Below are 12,554 nucleotides of genomic sequence, written 5' to 3'. Positions count from 1 at the left end.
TGCATGCATGACCACGGTGGCCTGTCAGGAAAGGGTATTGTGAGCCACTGTATGGGTGCTGGGAATGGAACCAGTGACTACTCTTAACTTTGAATCACTTCTCCATCCCTGTGGGAAAGATTCTTTTTTGGGGGGAAGGCTGATTCTTAAATAACAAAGTGTCATATCTAAATAGCACAACACACTTTGTTTGTTCCGTCACTCGCCCAGAATGGCTTTTAACTTCCAGTGTAGCCAGAGATCTCCCTGAGTGACCTGCCTGCCTCCACTCCCCAGGGCTGGGATTAGAGATGACTGTCATGACCAGTTTGTTTGTTACTTGTAGTGGAACCTAGATCCTCAAAGTTCATTTTTATGAAGAGACTAATTTGCTATTTATTTGGGCACCTTCACTGCCTTGCTAGTTTGTGTAAGTGTGAGTGCGTCTTATGTATGTGATGTGCACACACAGAGGCTATCAGGGTGCTGACGTCTTCCTGTGTTTCTCTCTACCGTATTCTTTTGAGGTAGTCTCTTACTGAGCCTGAACCTGGAACCAGGTGTGGTCCCAGGCATTCCTGTAACCTCAGCACTGTGAGGACAGAGACAAGAAGAAAACAGACCTTTGCTGTCAGCCCTGCCACAAAAAAAGTTAAGTTTCCTGTTCAGCAAGAGACTTTGCCTCAAAAGAATAAAGTAGGGGCTAGGCACTGGTGGCACACACTTTTAGTCCCAGTACTCAGAAGGCAGAGGCAGGTGGGTCTCTGAGTTCAAGGCCAGCCTGGTCTAAGGTAGAGAGTAACAGAGGAAGACACCCGGCATCCTCTTAATGCCTTGCGTGTGCACACCCACACACATATGTCACAGTTAAGCTTACACTTATATACATACACACAGAGAGATAATAAAGGTGCTCAAATCAGGAGTACATCAGTCTCTTCAGAAAAATGAATTTATCTACTTATGTACTATTACTTGCTCTAAATTATGTCAACGCAAGTGTTCAAAACCTAAACAGATCTGACTTTTAAAAGTAATTAAATTTAGTTGGGTATGGTTTGACCTTTGACCTCAGGGAGAGGCAAAGGATTACCACAAGTTTGAAGCCAACCTGAGCTACATGCTGAGCACCTGACTCAATGCAGGGACAGGAAGGAGATGGCTCAGCAGATAAACACCCTTGCCACTGGGCCTGATGCCCCAAATCTGATCAGCAGAGCCGTACGGAAGGAGATGATTGAGTATTGCTGGAAAGTTGTCTTCCGACTTCCACATGTTGGCCATGGCATACATGGCCCACCCCCAACAAAATAAATATATGTAAAAAAAAAAAAGAAGAAACCTGGGCGATGGTGGCCCACGCCTTTAATCCCAGCACTCGGGAGGCAGAGGCAGGCAGATCTCTGTGAGTTCGAGACCAGCCTGGTCTACAGAACTAGTTCCAGGACAGGCTCCAAAGCCACAGAGAAACCCTGTCCCGAAAAACCAAAAAAAAAAAAAAAAAAAAAAAAAAAAAAAAAAAAAAGAAGAAGAAAAGGAGGGAGAGAAGAAGAGAGAGACAGAGAGGGAGAGTCCAGGCTGCCTCGAACTCACAGAGATCCACCTGCCTCTGCCTCCCAAGTGCTGGGATTAAAGGTGTGTACCACCACCGCCAGCAATATAAAAATATTTTTAGGTTGCCCTCCACCCCCTGAAAAATTAGGGCAGTAGAGTCAGACAATGCTATTGCTGTGCTGGTCAGTGGTGATGCATGACTTTCATCCTAGCACTTGGGAAGCAGGGACAGGTGGCTCTCTGTGAATTCAAAGCCAGCCTGCTATAAAGAGCTAGTTCTGGGGCTGGAGAGATGGCTCAGGAGTTAAGAACACTGGTTGTTCTTCCAGAGGTCCTGAGTTTAATTCCCAGCAACCACATGGTAGTTTGTAACCACATGGTGGCTCACAGTCCCCTATATAAGGTCTGGTGCCAACTTCTGGCCTATAGGAGCACAAGCAGGCAGAACATTGTGTATATGTATAAAATAATATAATAGAAAATAAATCTTAAAAAAAAAAAAAGAGGTAGTTCCAGGACAGCCAGGGCTACACAAAGAAACCTGTCTCAAAAAAACAAAAAACACAAAAACCACATAAATAAAATACTATTGCCAAAAATAATTGGGCATAGAGAATTTGTTTCAGGAAGCAGTTTTCAGATTGAATTCTCGTTGAGTTTACAGTTCTCACTCTTATATATAACTGTTCTTTTCACATGTTTAAATAATTGTGCAGCCCAGGTTAACCTTGCACCTTTTTCGGATCCTCCTTCCTGGGTCCCTTCCACTTGTGGAGACAGCAACACTAAGCTACCTCCCCAGCCCTAAAAAGAAAACTTTCGAGGAAGGGGGCTTAAATAAGCTCAGAGTGCTCGCTCAGAGTGATGGAGGGAGAGAAAACGAACGACGATGTCAGGAATCCAGGAGACAACGGAAGTACAGCAGGATAGTGCGGTGGGGTTCGTTTTGTTTTTACCGGGTAACTAAGAACTGATTGGAGATCCGCACTCCGTCACGTGCTGGAGAACGAGAAGAAGATGCCAGGAAGGGAACTCTCTCCTAACTCAAGCTTGGGGCTCTCGGGCCCCGCTTCCTGTTGGCCCTGTGTGCTGCGAATTTAGATGAATACTCCAGAAGTAATTCGAGTCATGGGAAGGCATGATTTCAGCGTGAATTTATTTTTATTTAACTTAATTTTATTCTTTCCTGCTTAGGGAAAAAAAATATAAGTATTTCTGTGTGTGTGCGTGATTAAAAACGTCCTAGAGAAAAAAAAAATCCAAAACCTGTATTCCCTGTTCTCACCGCCAATCCTGCTTGCGGGTTGAGACAAGGCAAAAAAAAAAAAAAAAAAAAAAAAAAATCAAAAACCCCAAACCCTGACATTCACCCTCCGGCCAGCAGGGGGAGGCAGACCGAGCGCCTTGACGACTCCGGCCGCTTTCTTCCCCACGTCGCCGGCGTCTTTGCGGCGCTACATACTGCGCATGCGCACGACACTCCGGTCTTTTTTCCCCTAGCGCCGCCGGGCCCGCAGGTCTGCGTGGAGCCGCGATTGCGGGTTTCTGCTCCGCACCATGGTGAGTGGGCATCGGGGGCTCAGGGCGGCGCCTGCACGGGGCCAGCGGCCCCTGCTCTCGCCGATGCCCGCGCGGGACCCGTCCCGTGTGGCGCGGGCGCAGATGGCACTCGATTCTCGGCTGTGCGGCCGCCGCTCCTAGCGTGGCCTTCATGGCTGCCGGGGGGAGGGGCTGCAGCGTTGGGTGCCCGGGACGCGGCTTGCTGGGGCGGGCACCCCGCTCGACCCCGGCGGCCTCTCGGGGCGTCCCGAGGGCTGCAGGGCGGAAGCCTGGCCCGGTCCGGGGAAGTGGCCTTTAAACCGGGATTGTCAGCGGAGGCTGGGCGCCGTGGCACTCCTGATCCCGGAAGGGAGCACGCGTCATTTGGGATTTGGCGGCTCTTAACCCCTTCAACCCCTTCCTAGCTAGTGCCTGGTCCTCGTTTTCGGTGTGTTTGCTGAAATCGGACCTGGGAGGTGGACTGAGGGTGTAGGTAGCGTTGCCCAGTGTGAGTGACCGCGGAGTGTACGCCGTCCCGGAGCACCGAGGCACTCAGTTGAGTTCTTCACCAAACGCAGGGAGGAAGTGATAATTGTGAGGTTAAATTCTCGAGGTGAGGTGCCCAGTTTTCAGCACAGATTGCTGTCCAGGGTGATGCTTCCCAGGTTGGCACAGGGATCAATTGGTACCAGTTCACGAGAAAGTAAGCGAAGGAGTTGAAAGGGTGTTTAAAGAGAATACGAAGATGAGTTTATACCTGCTTAGTAGAAGTAGGATCCCGCAGCTGTGGAGGGCTGAGTCTCGGGCCTTGCCTCTGCATCCACCTTTACAGCTTTTCTGATGCTTGGTTATGTGTTTGCACGATCTCAGCCTGTGGGTTGGGGTCGCATACTGGATATTTACATTACGATTCATAACAGCAAAATTACAGTTATGAGGTAGTGTGAGGAACCGTGTTAAAGGGTCACGGCATTAGGAAGGCTGAGAGCCACTGCTCCAGAGTGGTTGTAGATTCCAGTCTGGAATCATGCTACAAGTTGACAGTTGTATTAATTTGCTTTTGAATGTTATTGTTACAGGGTTAACTCAGGTCAGAAGTATAGACTAAAGCAAAGTGATTGGAGCCTATTAACTTAGCACTCAGGAGCTTATCAAATTCTAGGTCGTCTTGGGCTACATAGTGACAGCCTGCTTGAAAAATAACATTGAAACATTTAGTAAAACACTGATGACTTTTTTTTTTTTTTCCCTTTAAAGGGGTTTGTGAAAGTTGTCAAGAACAAGGCCTACTTCAAGAGATACCAAGTGAGATTCAGAAGGCGGCGAGGTATGAGCAGCTTTTCTCCTGGTCTTGTTTCTGAATCGGCTTCGTGGTGGAATATCCGTCTTAAATTTTTTTGTTCTTGCAGAGGGTAAAACCGACTACTATGCTCGGAAACGATTAGTGATCCAAGACAAAAATAAGTACAACACACCCAAATACAGGATGATAGTTCGTGTAACTAACAGAGACATCATCTGCCAGGTGAGTTATGTTTGAGCGTTGTGTGATCAGACTCTACAACTCTATTTAGTCTCTGTGATAGAGAAGGTTTTCTTGGAGTTAGGTTTAAAGCTGAGGCTTCAAAATTGCTATTTTTGGCTGGGTGGTGGCCACATAACGCCTTTAATACCAGCAGGCAGATCTCTGAGTTCAAGGCCAGCCTGGTCTACAAGAGCTAGTTCCAGGACAGGCACCAAAGCTACAGGAAACTCCTGTCTCCAAAAAAAAAAAAAAAAAGTTGCTATTTTTGGACAGGTTTGGAAATCCTGACCCAGTTTTATTGAGTTTGGGAGAAAGGCTGGGGAAACAGGTTTGCATGTAGTCTAGTCTCCGAATTAATTACTCCTACGGAGTTTGTCGTACACGAGCTCCTGGCTCTTACTCTGTGCCACTTGACTCATTAAAGAGGCACTTTTTTATTACTATTATTTAATGAGCACTGGTGTTTTGCCTGCATGAGGATGTTGGGTGACCTGGAACTAGAGTTACAGACAGTTGTGAGATACCATGTGGGTGCTGGGAATTGTGCCTGGCTCTGCCAGAGCAGCGAGGCCACTGAGCCGTCTCCAGCCCCCATTGTTAAAGGTGATGCTGACAAGCAGGATCACCACCTGGCTGTACAGTAAGGTCCTGAATTGAAAAGCCAGCTTGTTATTTCTGTTTGAAATGGGTTTTAAAATGTACAAAAATGTGTGGAAGCCCTCTAAGAAATGGCAGTTCCTGTATTCAGAACTTGCACGTAAGTTCTGGGTAGCTGAAATTTGCTTGCTGGGTGCACTTGCTTTCTATGCAAATTTATTGACTGCGAAGGGAGGGTTGTCTATGTTCTGATAACTGAGCACCACCTAGCTAAGGCTTAGTTGAATTTAGCCTAAAGGATATTTTAAGAGTTGGGGGGTTTTTGTTTGTTTTTTACTTGATTTTTGGGGTTGGGAGATTTGAGACAGAATATATCTCCTTGGCTGTTCTGGAACTCGCTTTGTAGACCAGGCTGGCCTGAACTCACAGAGATCCCCTGCCTACCTCTGCCTCCAATGCATTTGGCACCACAGCCCTGACTTTTATTTACTTATTTTTTGTGATTGTAACTAAGTTCTAACGTGTAGTATGTTTTTTAGCCATACTATGTTTTTTGCTAAATTTCTGTGTAGTTGACAAGTGGTAACTTGTAGATGTGGGTGGGGATGACACACACACACACAGATGTTCATAGATGTCTCTTCTCCCTCGTCTTGTTAAAAGGACTTAGGTGGGACCGGTACTGGAGCAACAAATACTAACCTGTTTTTTTCTCCCTGCAGATTGCCTATGCCCGTATAGAGGGGGACATGATAGTCTGCGCCGCCTACGCACACGAACTGCCGAAATACGGTGTGAAAGTCGGCCTGACAAACTACGCTGCCGCCTATTGTACTGGCCTGCTGCTGGCCCGCAGGGTGCGTCACCTGTGACTTCTGGATCTGTCTAGACCAGCTCTGATAGAATTTTCTTCAGTGGTGGAGTCTGCGGTTTGCTATCCATTGGGTGTAGCTTGAGTATTTCAGATTGTTTAATGCCTCTGAGAGCTGCTGTTATGTGTTTGTTTGTGTGTATGCGTGGGGCACACGCCTACCACAGCACACTGGCGGTCAGAGGACACCTGCATGGGCTGGTTCTCTTCTAACCGTGTGTTCCAGGGGTGGGTAGCAAAGTACCTTTACCCAGTGAGCTGTCTCACAGCCCAGAACTTAGCTTTTAATCTTGAATTTGAAAAGTCACTTTGAGAATGGCTAGTTGGCCAGCAAAGACCTAACTACCTAGAGGTGTGTGAATCTTCTACCAGCCTGCATTAAAAATGTAGGTCAGGAGTGTTCTGCTAAGATCCTTAGAATCTGATTTGATGGGCTATCTATCACAGGTAGTTTATTTAGACATTAAAATTTAAGAAAATATCCTCCCCTCTTTGGAGGGTGGACATTAACATGTTTGTTTCTCTTTACGTGATTGACAGGATCTACTAGTAGGAGGTGGAAATAGGAAATCTGCCTTATTTTTGTGCTCTCAGTTTTGACTGTTTTGCAGTGTAGTCGGCAAGCAATGTGTCAATGTTGACCCCATCATCCTGGGTTGCTAAAATATACTTTTGTAGGGGGAATGTTGCTATCTATGATAGGTAAAAACAGCTTAGTGAGGTCTTGGCTTATGGTGAAGCCGTAGCCAGATAATGTACCAGCAGAGGAGTAGCCCAGATTAAGACGTTACACAGCAGAGCTGCAGGCAGTTGTTCCTTTCAGCCTGGGATCCTACCTAAAATCTATTAAAACTACATCTGAAGATGTTGAAATTGTAGCCAAATACGACTGAAGAAATACAAAAATCACACAAGTAAATGTAAGGATCAAATTGTTCCGTTGTTAGATGAAATACATTTGGGGTGGTTTGAGTGCACTGAGATGGGTTTTTATGTTGCCTTCTCTGTTCGTAGCTTCTCAATAGGTTTGGTATGGACAAGATCTATGAAGGCCAAGTGGAGGTGACTGGAGATGAGTACAATGTGGAAAGCATCGATGGTCAGCCTGGGGCCTTCACTTGCTATTTGGATGCTGGTCTTGCTCGAACTACAACTGGCAATAAAGTTTTCGGGGCCCTGAAGGGAGCTGTGGATGGAGGCTTGTCTATTCCTCATAGGTAATAGATCGTATTCGAGGTTTCTGCCTGGACTCCAGTATTTCCTGTTGATCATGTTCTGTGCCTGCTGCATGTTAGATAACTGCACAGGAAGGGACTGTAACCTGCATTAGAAAAGGGGAGACAAGGTCTCGCTCTCTAGCCCAAGCTACTCTGGAACTTGAGGTGATAATCTTCTGCCTCTGCTTCCTGAGTGTTGGCATTAAAGGCGTGTGACACCACTGCCTAGCCCTGTGCATTTTCTTTTTCTGGTCAGAGTAAAAGTTGGTTTATTGAGTTGGGGGGAAATGTGGCTTTTAGAATATACATTTAGAAACAAAGCTTCCAGCCATTAATTAAGATTGCTGGGCATTCTTGGAAATTAAGTAGATTAACTTGTAGTTTCTTGAAGTTGGTGATTTTTGTCAAGTAGATGACTTACTGGCTTATAAATTGCTCCTTGAATATCTTCATTGTGACTTTAGACAAATCACTAATTCCTCTTATCCTAGGTACTGAGAAATAAAAGGATTTGAGGGATGAGTTTTGGGGCTGCTTCCTGTGCCAGTGGGCAGGGACACTTGTGCTAGAAAATACTGGTGACTGTTCAAAAGCCCAGCAAGGCGGGTGGATCTCTGAGTTGGAGGCCAGACTGGTCTGCAGAGCTGGTGCCAGGACAGGCTCCAAAGCTACACACAGAAACCTTGTCAAAATCGAAAGAACCAACGAAGTGCTGATCTGGCTATGTAAATGCTTGGGAGACAGAGAATGGCTAGAAAACTACCCTGAAGATGAAAAGCAAATTTGTTTATGGAGTCTTTATCTTGTGGAATTCAGAGATGAGCTGCTAGTGATGACATCCTGCTAACTGAGCAGTTAGTAGTTGGTCCTTTGATTGCATATGATGCAATAATTGTTTCAAGACGGGACTGATGGCAGCTCTTGAAGTGAATTCCTGGGAATGTAGTAGTTTCTTTGTGTGTACACTAAAATATGAAAATTTCATTTTAGTACCAAACGATTCCCTGGTTATGATTCTGAAAGCAAGGAGTTCAACGCAGAGGTACATCGTAAGCACATCATGGGTCAGAATGTTGCAGACTACATGCGCTACCTAATGGAGGAAGATGAAGATGCTTACAAGAAACAGTTCTCTCAGTACATAAAGAACAACGTTACTCCAGACATGGTAAAAATTTACCTGAACATGCCTGTTCACTTGAGCAAATACTTGTTTCAGTGGGTTGTAATCTTAACTGAGGTTTCTTTCAGTTGCAGAAAGGAAGGTTGCATGTTTCTCTGGGTGGATAGATAGGCTCCTGGGCTGCTACTGCCTTAAGTGGAGTTAGCATTGGGTGGGAAGGTACTTTATGTGAGTGAGCTTCCAGGATCTCCAGTCTTGGGCACAAACATGGTAGCGGGAGTGGTTCCTGCACTGCTTGCCTCCCTCATCTCGCTGGTCAGACTTTCAGTGCAGTTATGCAAACTCGATCACTAGCTCTGCATAATGTGGCAGCGGCTAAGGGAACCAGGTTTGCTAGAGCAATTGTGGTGACAGCAGTGCACCGACCTCAGACGGCTACTGAGGTGCCCATTCTGTCCCAGAACAGGTCTGCTGTTTCTCATTATTCATTCTTTAGTTTTTCTTACCAGGCTTCACTTTCTCCTGAACATAACCAGGGAAGTTGATATTCAACCAGGATTGTCTTTGAACTTAAGATAGTCTTGCTTCTACCTCCCAAACCCTACCCTAGTATTGGGGTTAAAGGCATGTACTGCCATGCCCTACTGTGACTAACATTTTGATTTTTGGATGGAATGAAAAAATATATTTTAGAGTTTATTAATCCTGGGGAGCTGTACAGGTTGTTTGCAAAAGTAGGGGGTCAGAGGAGGTACTGTGTTTGCAAGAGTGAATTTGGTATTAGAAATCTAGGATGGTGCAGATTAACTCACTGGAATAAGACACAGGTGCATCCGTGGCCAACCTGGTCTCCAGAGCTAATTCCTGTCTCGAAAACAGAAATGTGTGTGTGTGTTATAGAGAACACATCACACCATTACTAAACTATTGTAACTGTAAAGTATGGAATGGGAAGCACCATTTTCTGTGGTCGTATGCTTTGGATGTCATTTGAAGCTAAATTCACAGCTTGAGCTTTTAAGATGGTGATTGTGCTTCTGCAGGCTTTTTCTGGGTCTTGTTTTGACCTACTTATGTTGTGTTTGCTCAAAATGTCACATTCCTGGGCTTTGGGTGCATTTTTTAAAAAGATTTATGTTATACATACATATCATGCGTTACCTGGTTATGCCTGCATAACCAAGGACATCAGATCCCATTGTAGTTGGTTGTGAACCATCATGTGGTTGCTTTCTGAAAGAGGATTTCTGAAAGAGGCTGAGCCATCTCTCCTGCCTCGAGATGTATATTTCTTAGTAGCTTCCTGTGTTCATGCCACATTGCTTTTTGGCTAATATTTCTTATTTTGTGGTATTCAGGATTAAACCCAGGTTTTTGTAGGGCTGAACATATGTGCTCAACCACTGAGCTTCTATCCCAGGCTTTTTTTGTTGTTTTGTTTTCTGTGACAGCGTTTTTCTGTGTGGCTCTTGGAGCCTTTCCTAAAACTCACTCAGAGACCAGGCTGGCCTTGAACTCCCAGAAATCTGCCTGCCTCTGCCTCTCAAGTGCTGGGATTAAAGGCCACCAGCGCCAACTCCCGTAGTTCATTTTATCTGCAGCATTCTCTTCCTGTGTTCTTGTATTCTCTGCAGACATGATTCACCTAAATCACCCCCTCATCTACATATGGGAAGCTGTCTCTGTTGGAAGAACCAGGTTGTCTACGTTGTTCAGGCAGACTTTCTAGCTATGGTGGGGGACTTATTTTCTGAAATGAAATCTCAGCATATAAGGTGCTGGGATTGCAGGCCTAGGCTAGAAATTAACTTTTTTGTGGGGTTTTTTTTTTTTTTTTTTTTTTGAGACAGGGTTTCTCTATAGCCCTGGCTGTCCTGAAACTCACTCTGTAGACCAGGCTGGCCTCACAGAGATCCGCCTGCCTCTACCTCTTAAGTGCTAGGATTAAAGGTGTGCACCTCCACCTGGCTTTTGAACACCCCTTCTTAAAAGGGAGCTGGAGTTAATACTACACATTCAGGATTACCTTGAGTTTGTTTTTGTTTTTTTGACGGGGGAGGGGGTGAGACAGGGTTTCTCTGTTGCTTTGGAGGAGCTTTTTTTTTTTAAACAAGTGTAGAATCAAGTTTCCAGCAACAAAATTTAGTCGGATAGGTAAGGTTTGAGGTTCTAGAGACTGTACTAACTACCGCATAAGAATAAGCCGGGCGATGGTGGCGCACGCCTTTAATACCAGCACTCGGATCTCTGTGAGTTCGAGACCAGCCTGGTCTACAGAGCTAGTTCCAGGACAGGCTCCAAAGCCACAGAGAAACCCTGTCTCAAAAATCCAAAAAAAAAAAAAAAAAGAATAAATGGCAGTGTATGTCCTCAGTGCTGGGAATTGCTTTAAAAAGCTTGTCATGTAAAAGTAGATTGTAAACCTGGAATATATGAGATGAAAGAAATTGGTTTCTAGATTTGGTGGGGACCCCTTTCTGTGTCCTTTCACTGACTCAGTTGTCAGTGGACCTTCCTCAGCCCTGTATAGTTCCCATCTTAGGCCCTTGGTCTGGGTATGTGCCTTACCTTGAAAAAATGCAGGTCAGACAGTAGATTGCGGGTAATGGTTTATTTCTGAAAAGTTAAGTTTGTTGTCAGTAGACACTGAGAACGCTGTGAGGAAGAGGTAGGGTACACTTTGGTGTTTAAGCAGGAAACATCAGCTTAGTTCTCTAGAGAGCTGAGATTGGGCAGGCAGTGAAGTGCTGTCCCTCACTAATAGGGCGTCTGAAGAGAAGGCAAATACTGTTTGCTTTGCTTTGTTCCAGATGGAGGAGATGTATAAGAAAGCCCATGCTGCTATACGAGAGAATCCAGTCTACGAAAAGAAGCCCAAGAGAGAAGTGAAGAAGAAGAGGTTTGTGTTCTACTGTTCTCTAGTAATAAGGTTTCATCTCGCTGGTCAGACTTTCAGTGCAGTTATGCAAACTCGATCACTAGCTCTGCATAATGTGGCAGCGGCTAAGGGAACCAGGTTTGCTAGAGCAATTGTGGTGACAGCAGTGCACCGACCTCAGACGGCTACTGAGGTGCCCATTCTGTCCCAGAACAACAGTCTGCCTCCTAGTCTTGAATAGTAGGCTGAGGGTGGCAATGAGAATCTAGCCATTGCAGCTAAGTATATGCTAAAACTTGAGGTGGGTGTGGTGGCACAGTTTGTGATCTCAGCACTCAAGAGGTTGAGGCGTGAGGATTGCCGTAAGTACAGTCACCTAAAGGAGAGAGATTGATTGACCTATCTATGAAAATCATCTCCAGATAATGAGGTTTTCAACCTCCATCTGTTATAAAGTCTGCTGCTTTTCAGCTGAACTTGGGGGCTATATTCCTGCCTTTCTTATTTTTTACTTTGTTCTGTAGGTGGAACCGTCCCAAAATGTCTCTTGCCCAGAAGAAAGATCGGGTTGCTCAAAAGAAGGCAAGCTTCCTCAGAGCTCAGGAGCGGGCTGCTGATAGCTAAAGCAATTTTTTATGAAGAGTTTTTCATAAAGATAATAAACTTATTGACCAAGCAGCCATTTCTGTGTTAGCTAAGCTGTTATTATGAAACTGGGGGATAGTGTGAAGTCATGAAACCAAAGGCGTGGAACTGAGGTCCACTGCCTCTGCTGGGCAAGTATATCCATATCGCTGGCAATTTCCCCACCTCAACAAAACAAGCTTAGTTATTTTTCCAGAAAAGCCATCTTACATGGATTCCAGCGGAGCTCTTGGGTTTCTAGTCTTCCTGGAAGGAATCGCTATCCTTTAGCGTGTCAAACCTGGTAAGCTACAGACCCACGATCGTTGGGATATAGTTCTTCCAATGAGAAGAAAATACCTCAGAGTCAATCTTGAAAGCAAACCAGTGTGAATCCATGGCTGGAAGATTTGAGAATGACAAGTCCAGATTTTAACAATTTGAACAGAAAGGGTTGTGGGCTTTTTTTTCTAGGCTTAGTTTTTTTTTTTTTTTTTTTTTTTTTAAATATTTTCTATAGTTTATTTAATGTGCATTGGTGTGAAGGTGTCAGATCCCCTGCAACTGGATCTTCAGACAGTTGTGAGCTGCCATGTGGGTGCTGGGAATTGAACCCAGGTCCTTTGGAAGAGCAGTCAGTGCTCTTA

The 12,554-nt window shown here is 45.1% G+C and overlaps 1 protein-coding gene and 3 non-coding genes across 5 annotated transcripts; all 4 read left to right on the top strand.

Moving 5' to 3' along the window:
- Positions 1-3,002: 3,002 nt before the first annotated feature.
- Positions 3,003-11,963, top strand: Rpl5 (ribosomal protein L5). 2 transcript variants are annotated; one of them, XM_057771412.1, is made up of 8 exons: positions 3,003-3,093; positions 4,330-4,399; positions 4,482-4,597; positions 5,917-6,051; positions 7,080-7,282; positions 8,273-8,450; positions 11,216-11,304; positions 11,808-11,963. In XM_057771412.1, exons 1-8 carry the CDS (start codon positions 3,091-3,093, stop codon positions 11,905-11,907), a joined length of 894 nt encoding a protein of 297 aa, XP_057627395.1. In that variant the 5' UTR covers positions 3,003-3,090; the 3' UTR covers positions 11,908-11,963. The 2 variants fall into 2 exon arrangements, with proteins under 2 accessions (XP_057627395.1, XP_057627396.1); XM_057771413.1 differs by having other exon boundaries at positions 8,273-8,451; positions 11,220-11,304.
- Positions 8,108-8,201, top strand: LOC130876628 (small nucleolar RNA SNORD21). Its single transcript, XR_009057290.1, has one exon. It is a non-coding gene; the product is annotated as a small nucleolar RNA SNORD21 (small nucleolar RNA).
- LOC130876630 (small nucleolar RNA SNORA66) lies at positions 8,741-8,873 on the top strand. The gene has a single exon (XR_009057292.1). It is a non-coding gene; the product is annotated as a small nucleolar RNA SNORA66 (small nucleolar RNA).
- On the top strand, positions 11,369-11,501 carry LOC130876631 (small nucleolar RNA SNORA66). Its single transcript, XR_009057293.1, has one exon. It is a non-coding gene; the product is annotated as a small nucleolar RNA SNORA66 (small nucleolar RNA).
- Positions 11,964-12,554: the final 591 nt, after the last annotated feature.

The sequence above is a fragment of the Chionomys nivalis genome, chromosome 6 (assembly GCF_950005125.1).
Source record: "Chionomys nivalis chromosome 6, mChiNiv1.1, whole genome shotgun sequence".
NCBI classification, from domain to species: domain Eukaryota; kingdom Metazoa; phylum Chordata; class Mammalia; order Rodentia; family Cricetidae; genus Chionomys; species Chionomys nivalis.
This window is presented reverse-complemented; position numbering and strand designations above follow the sequence as displayed.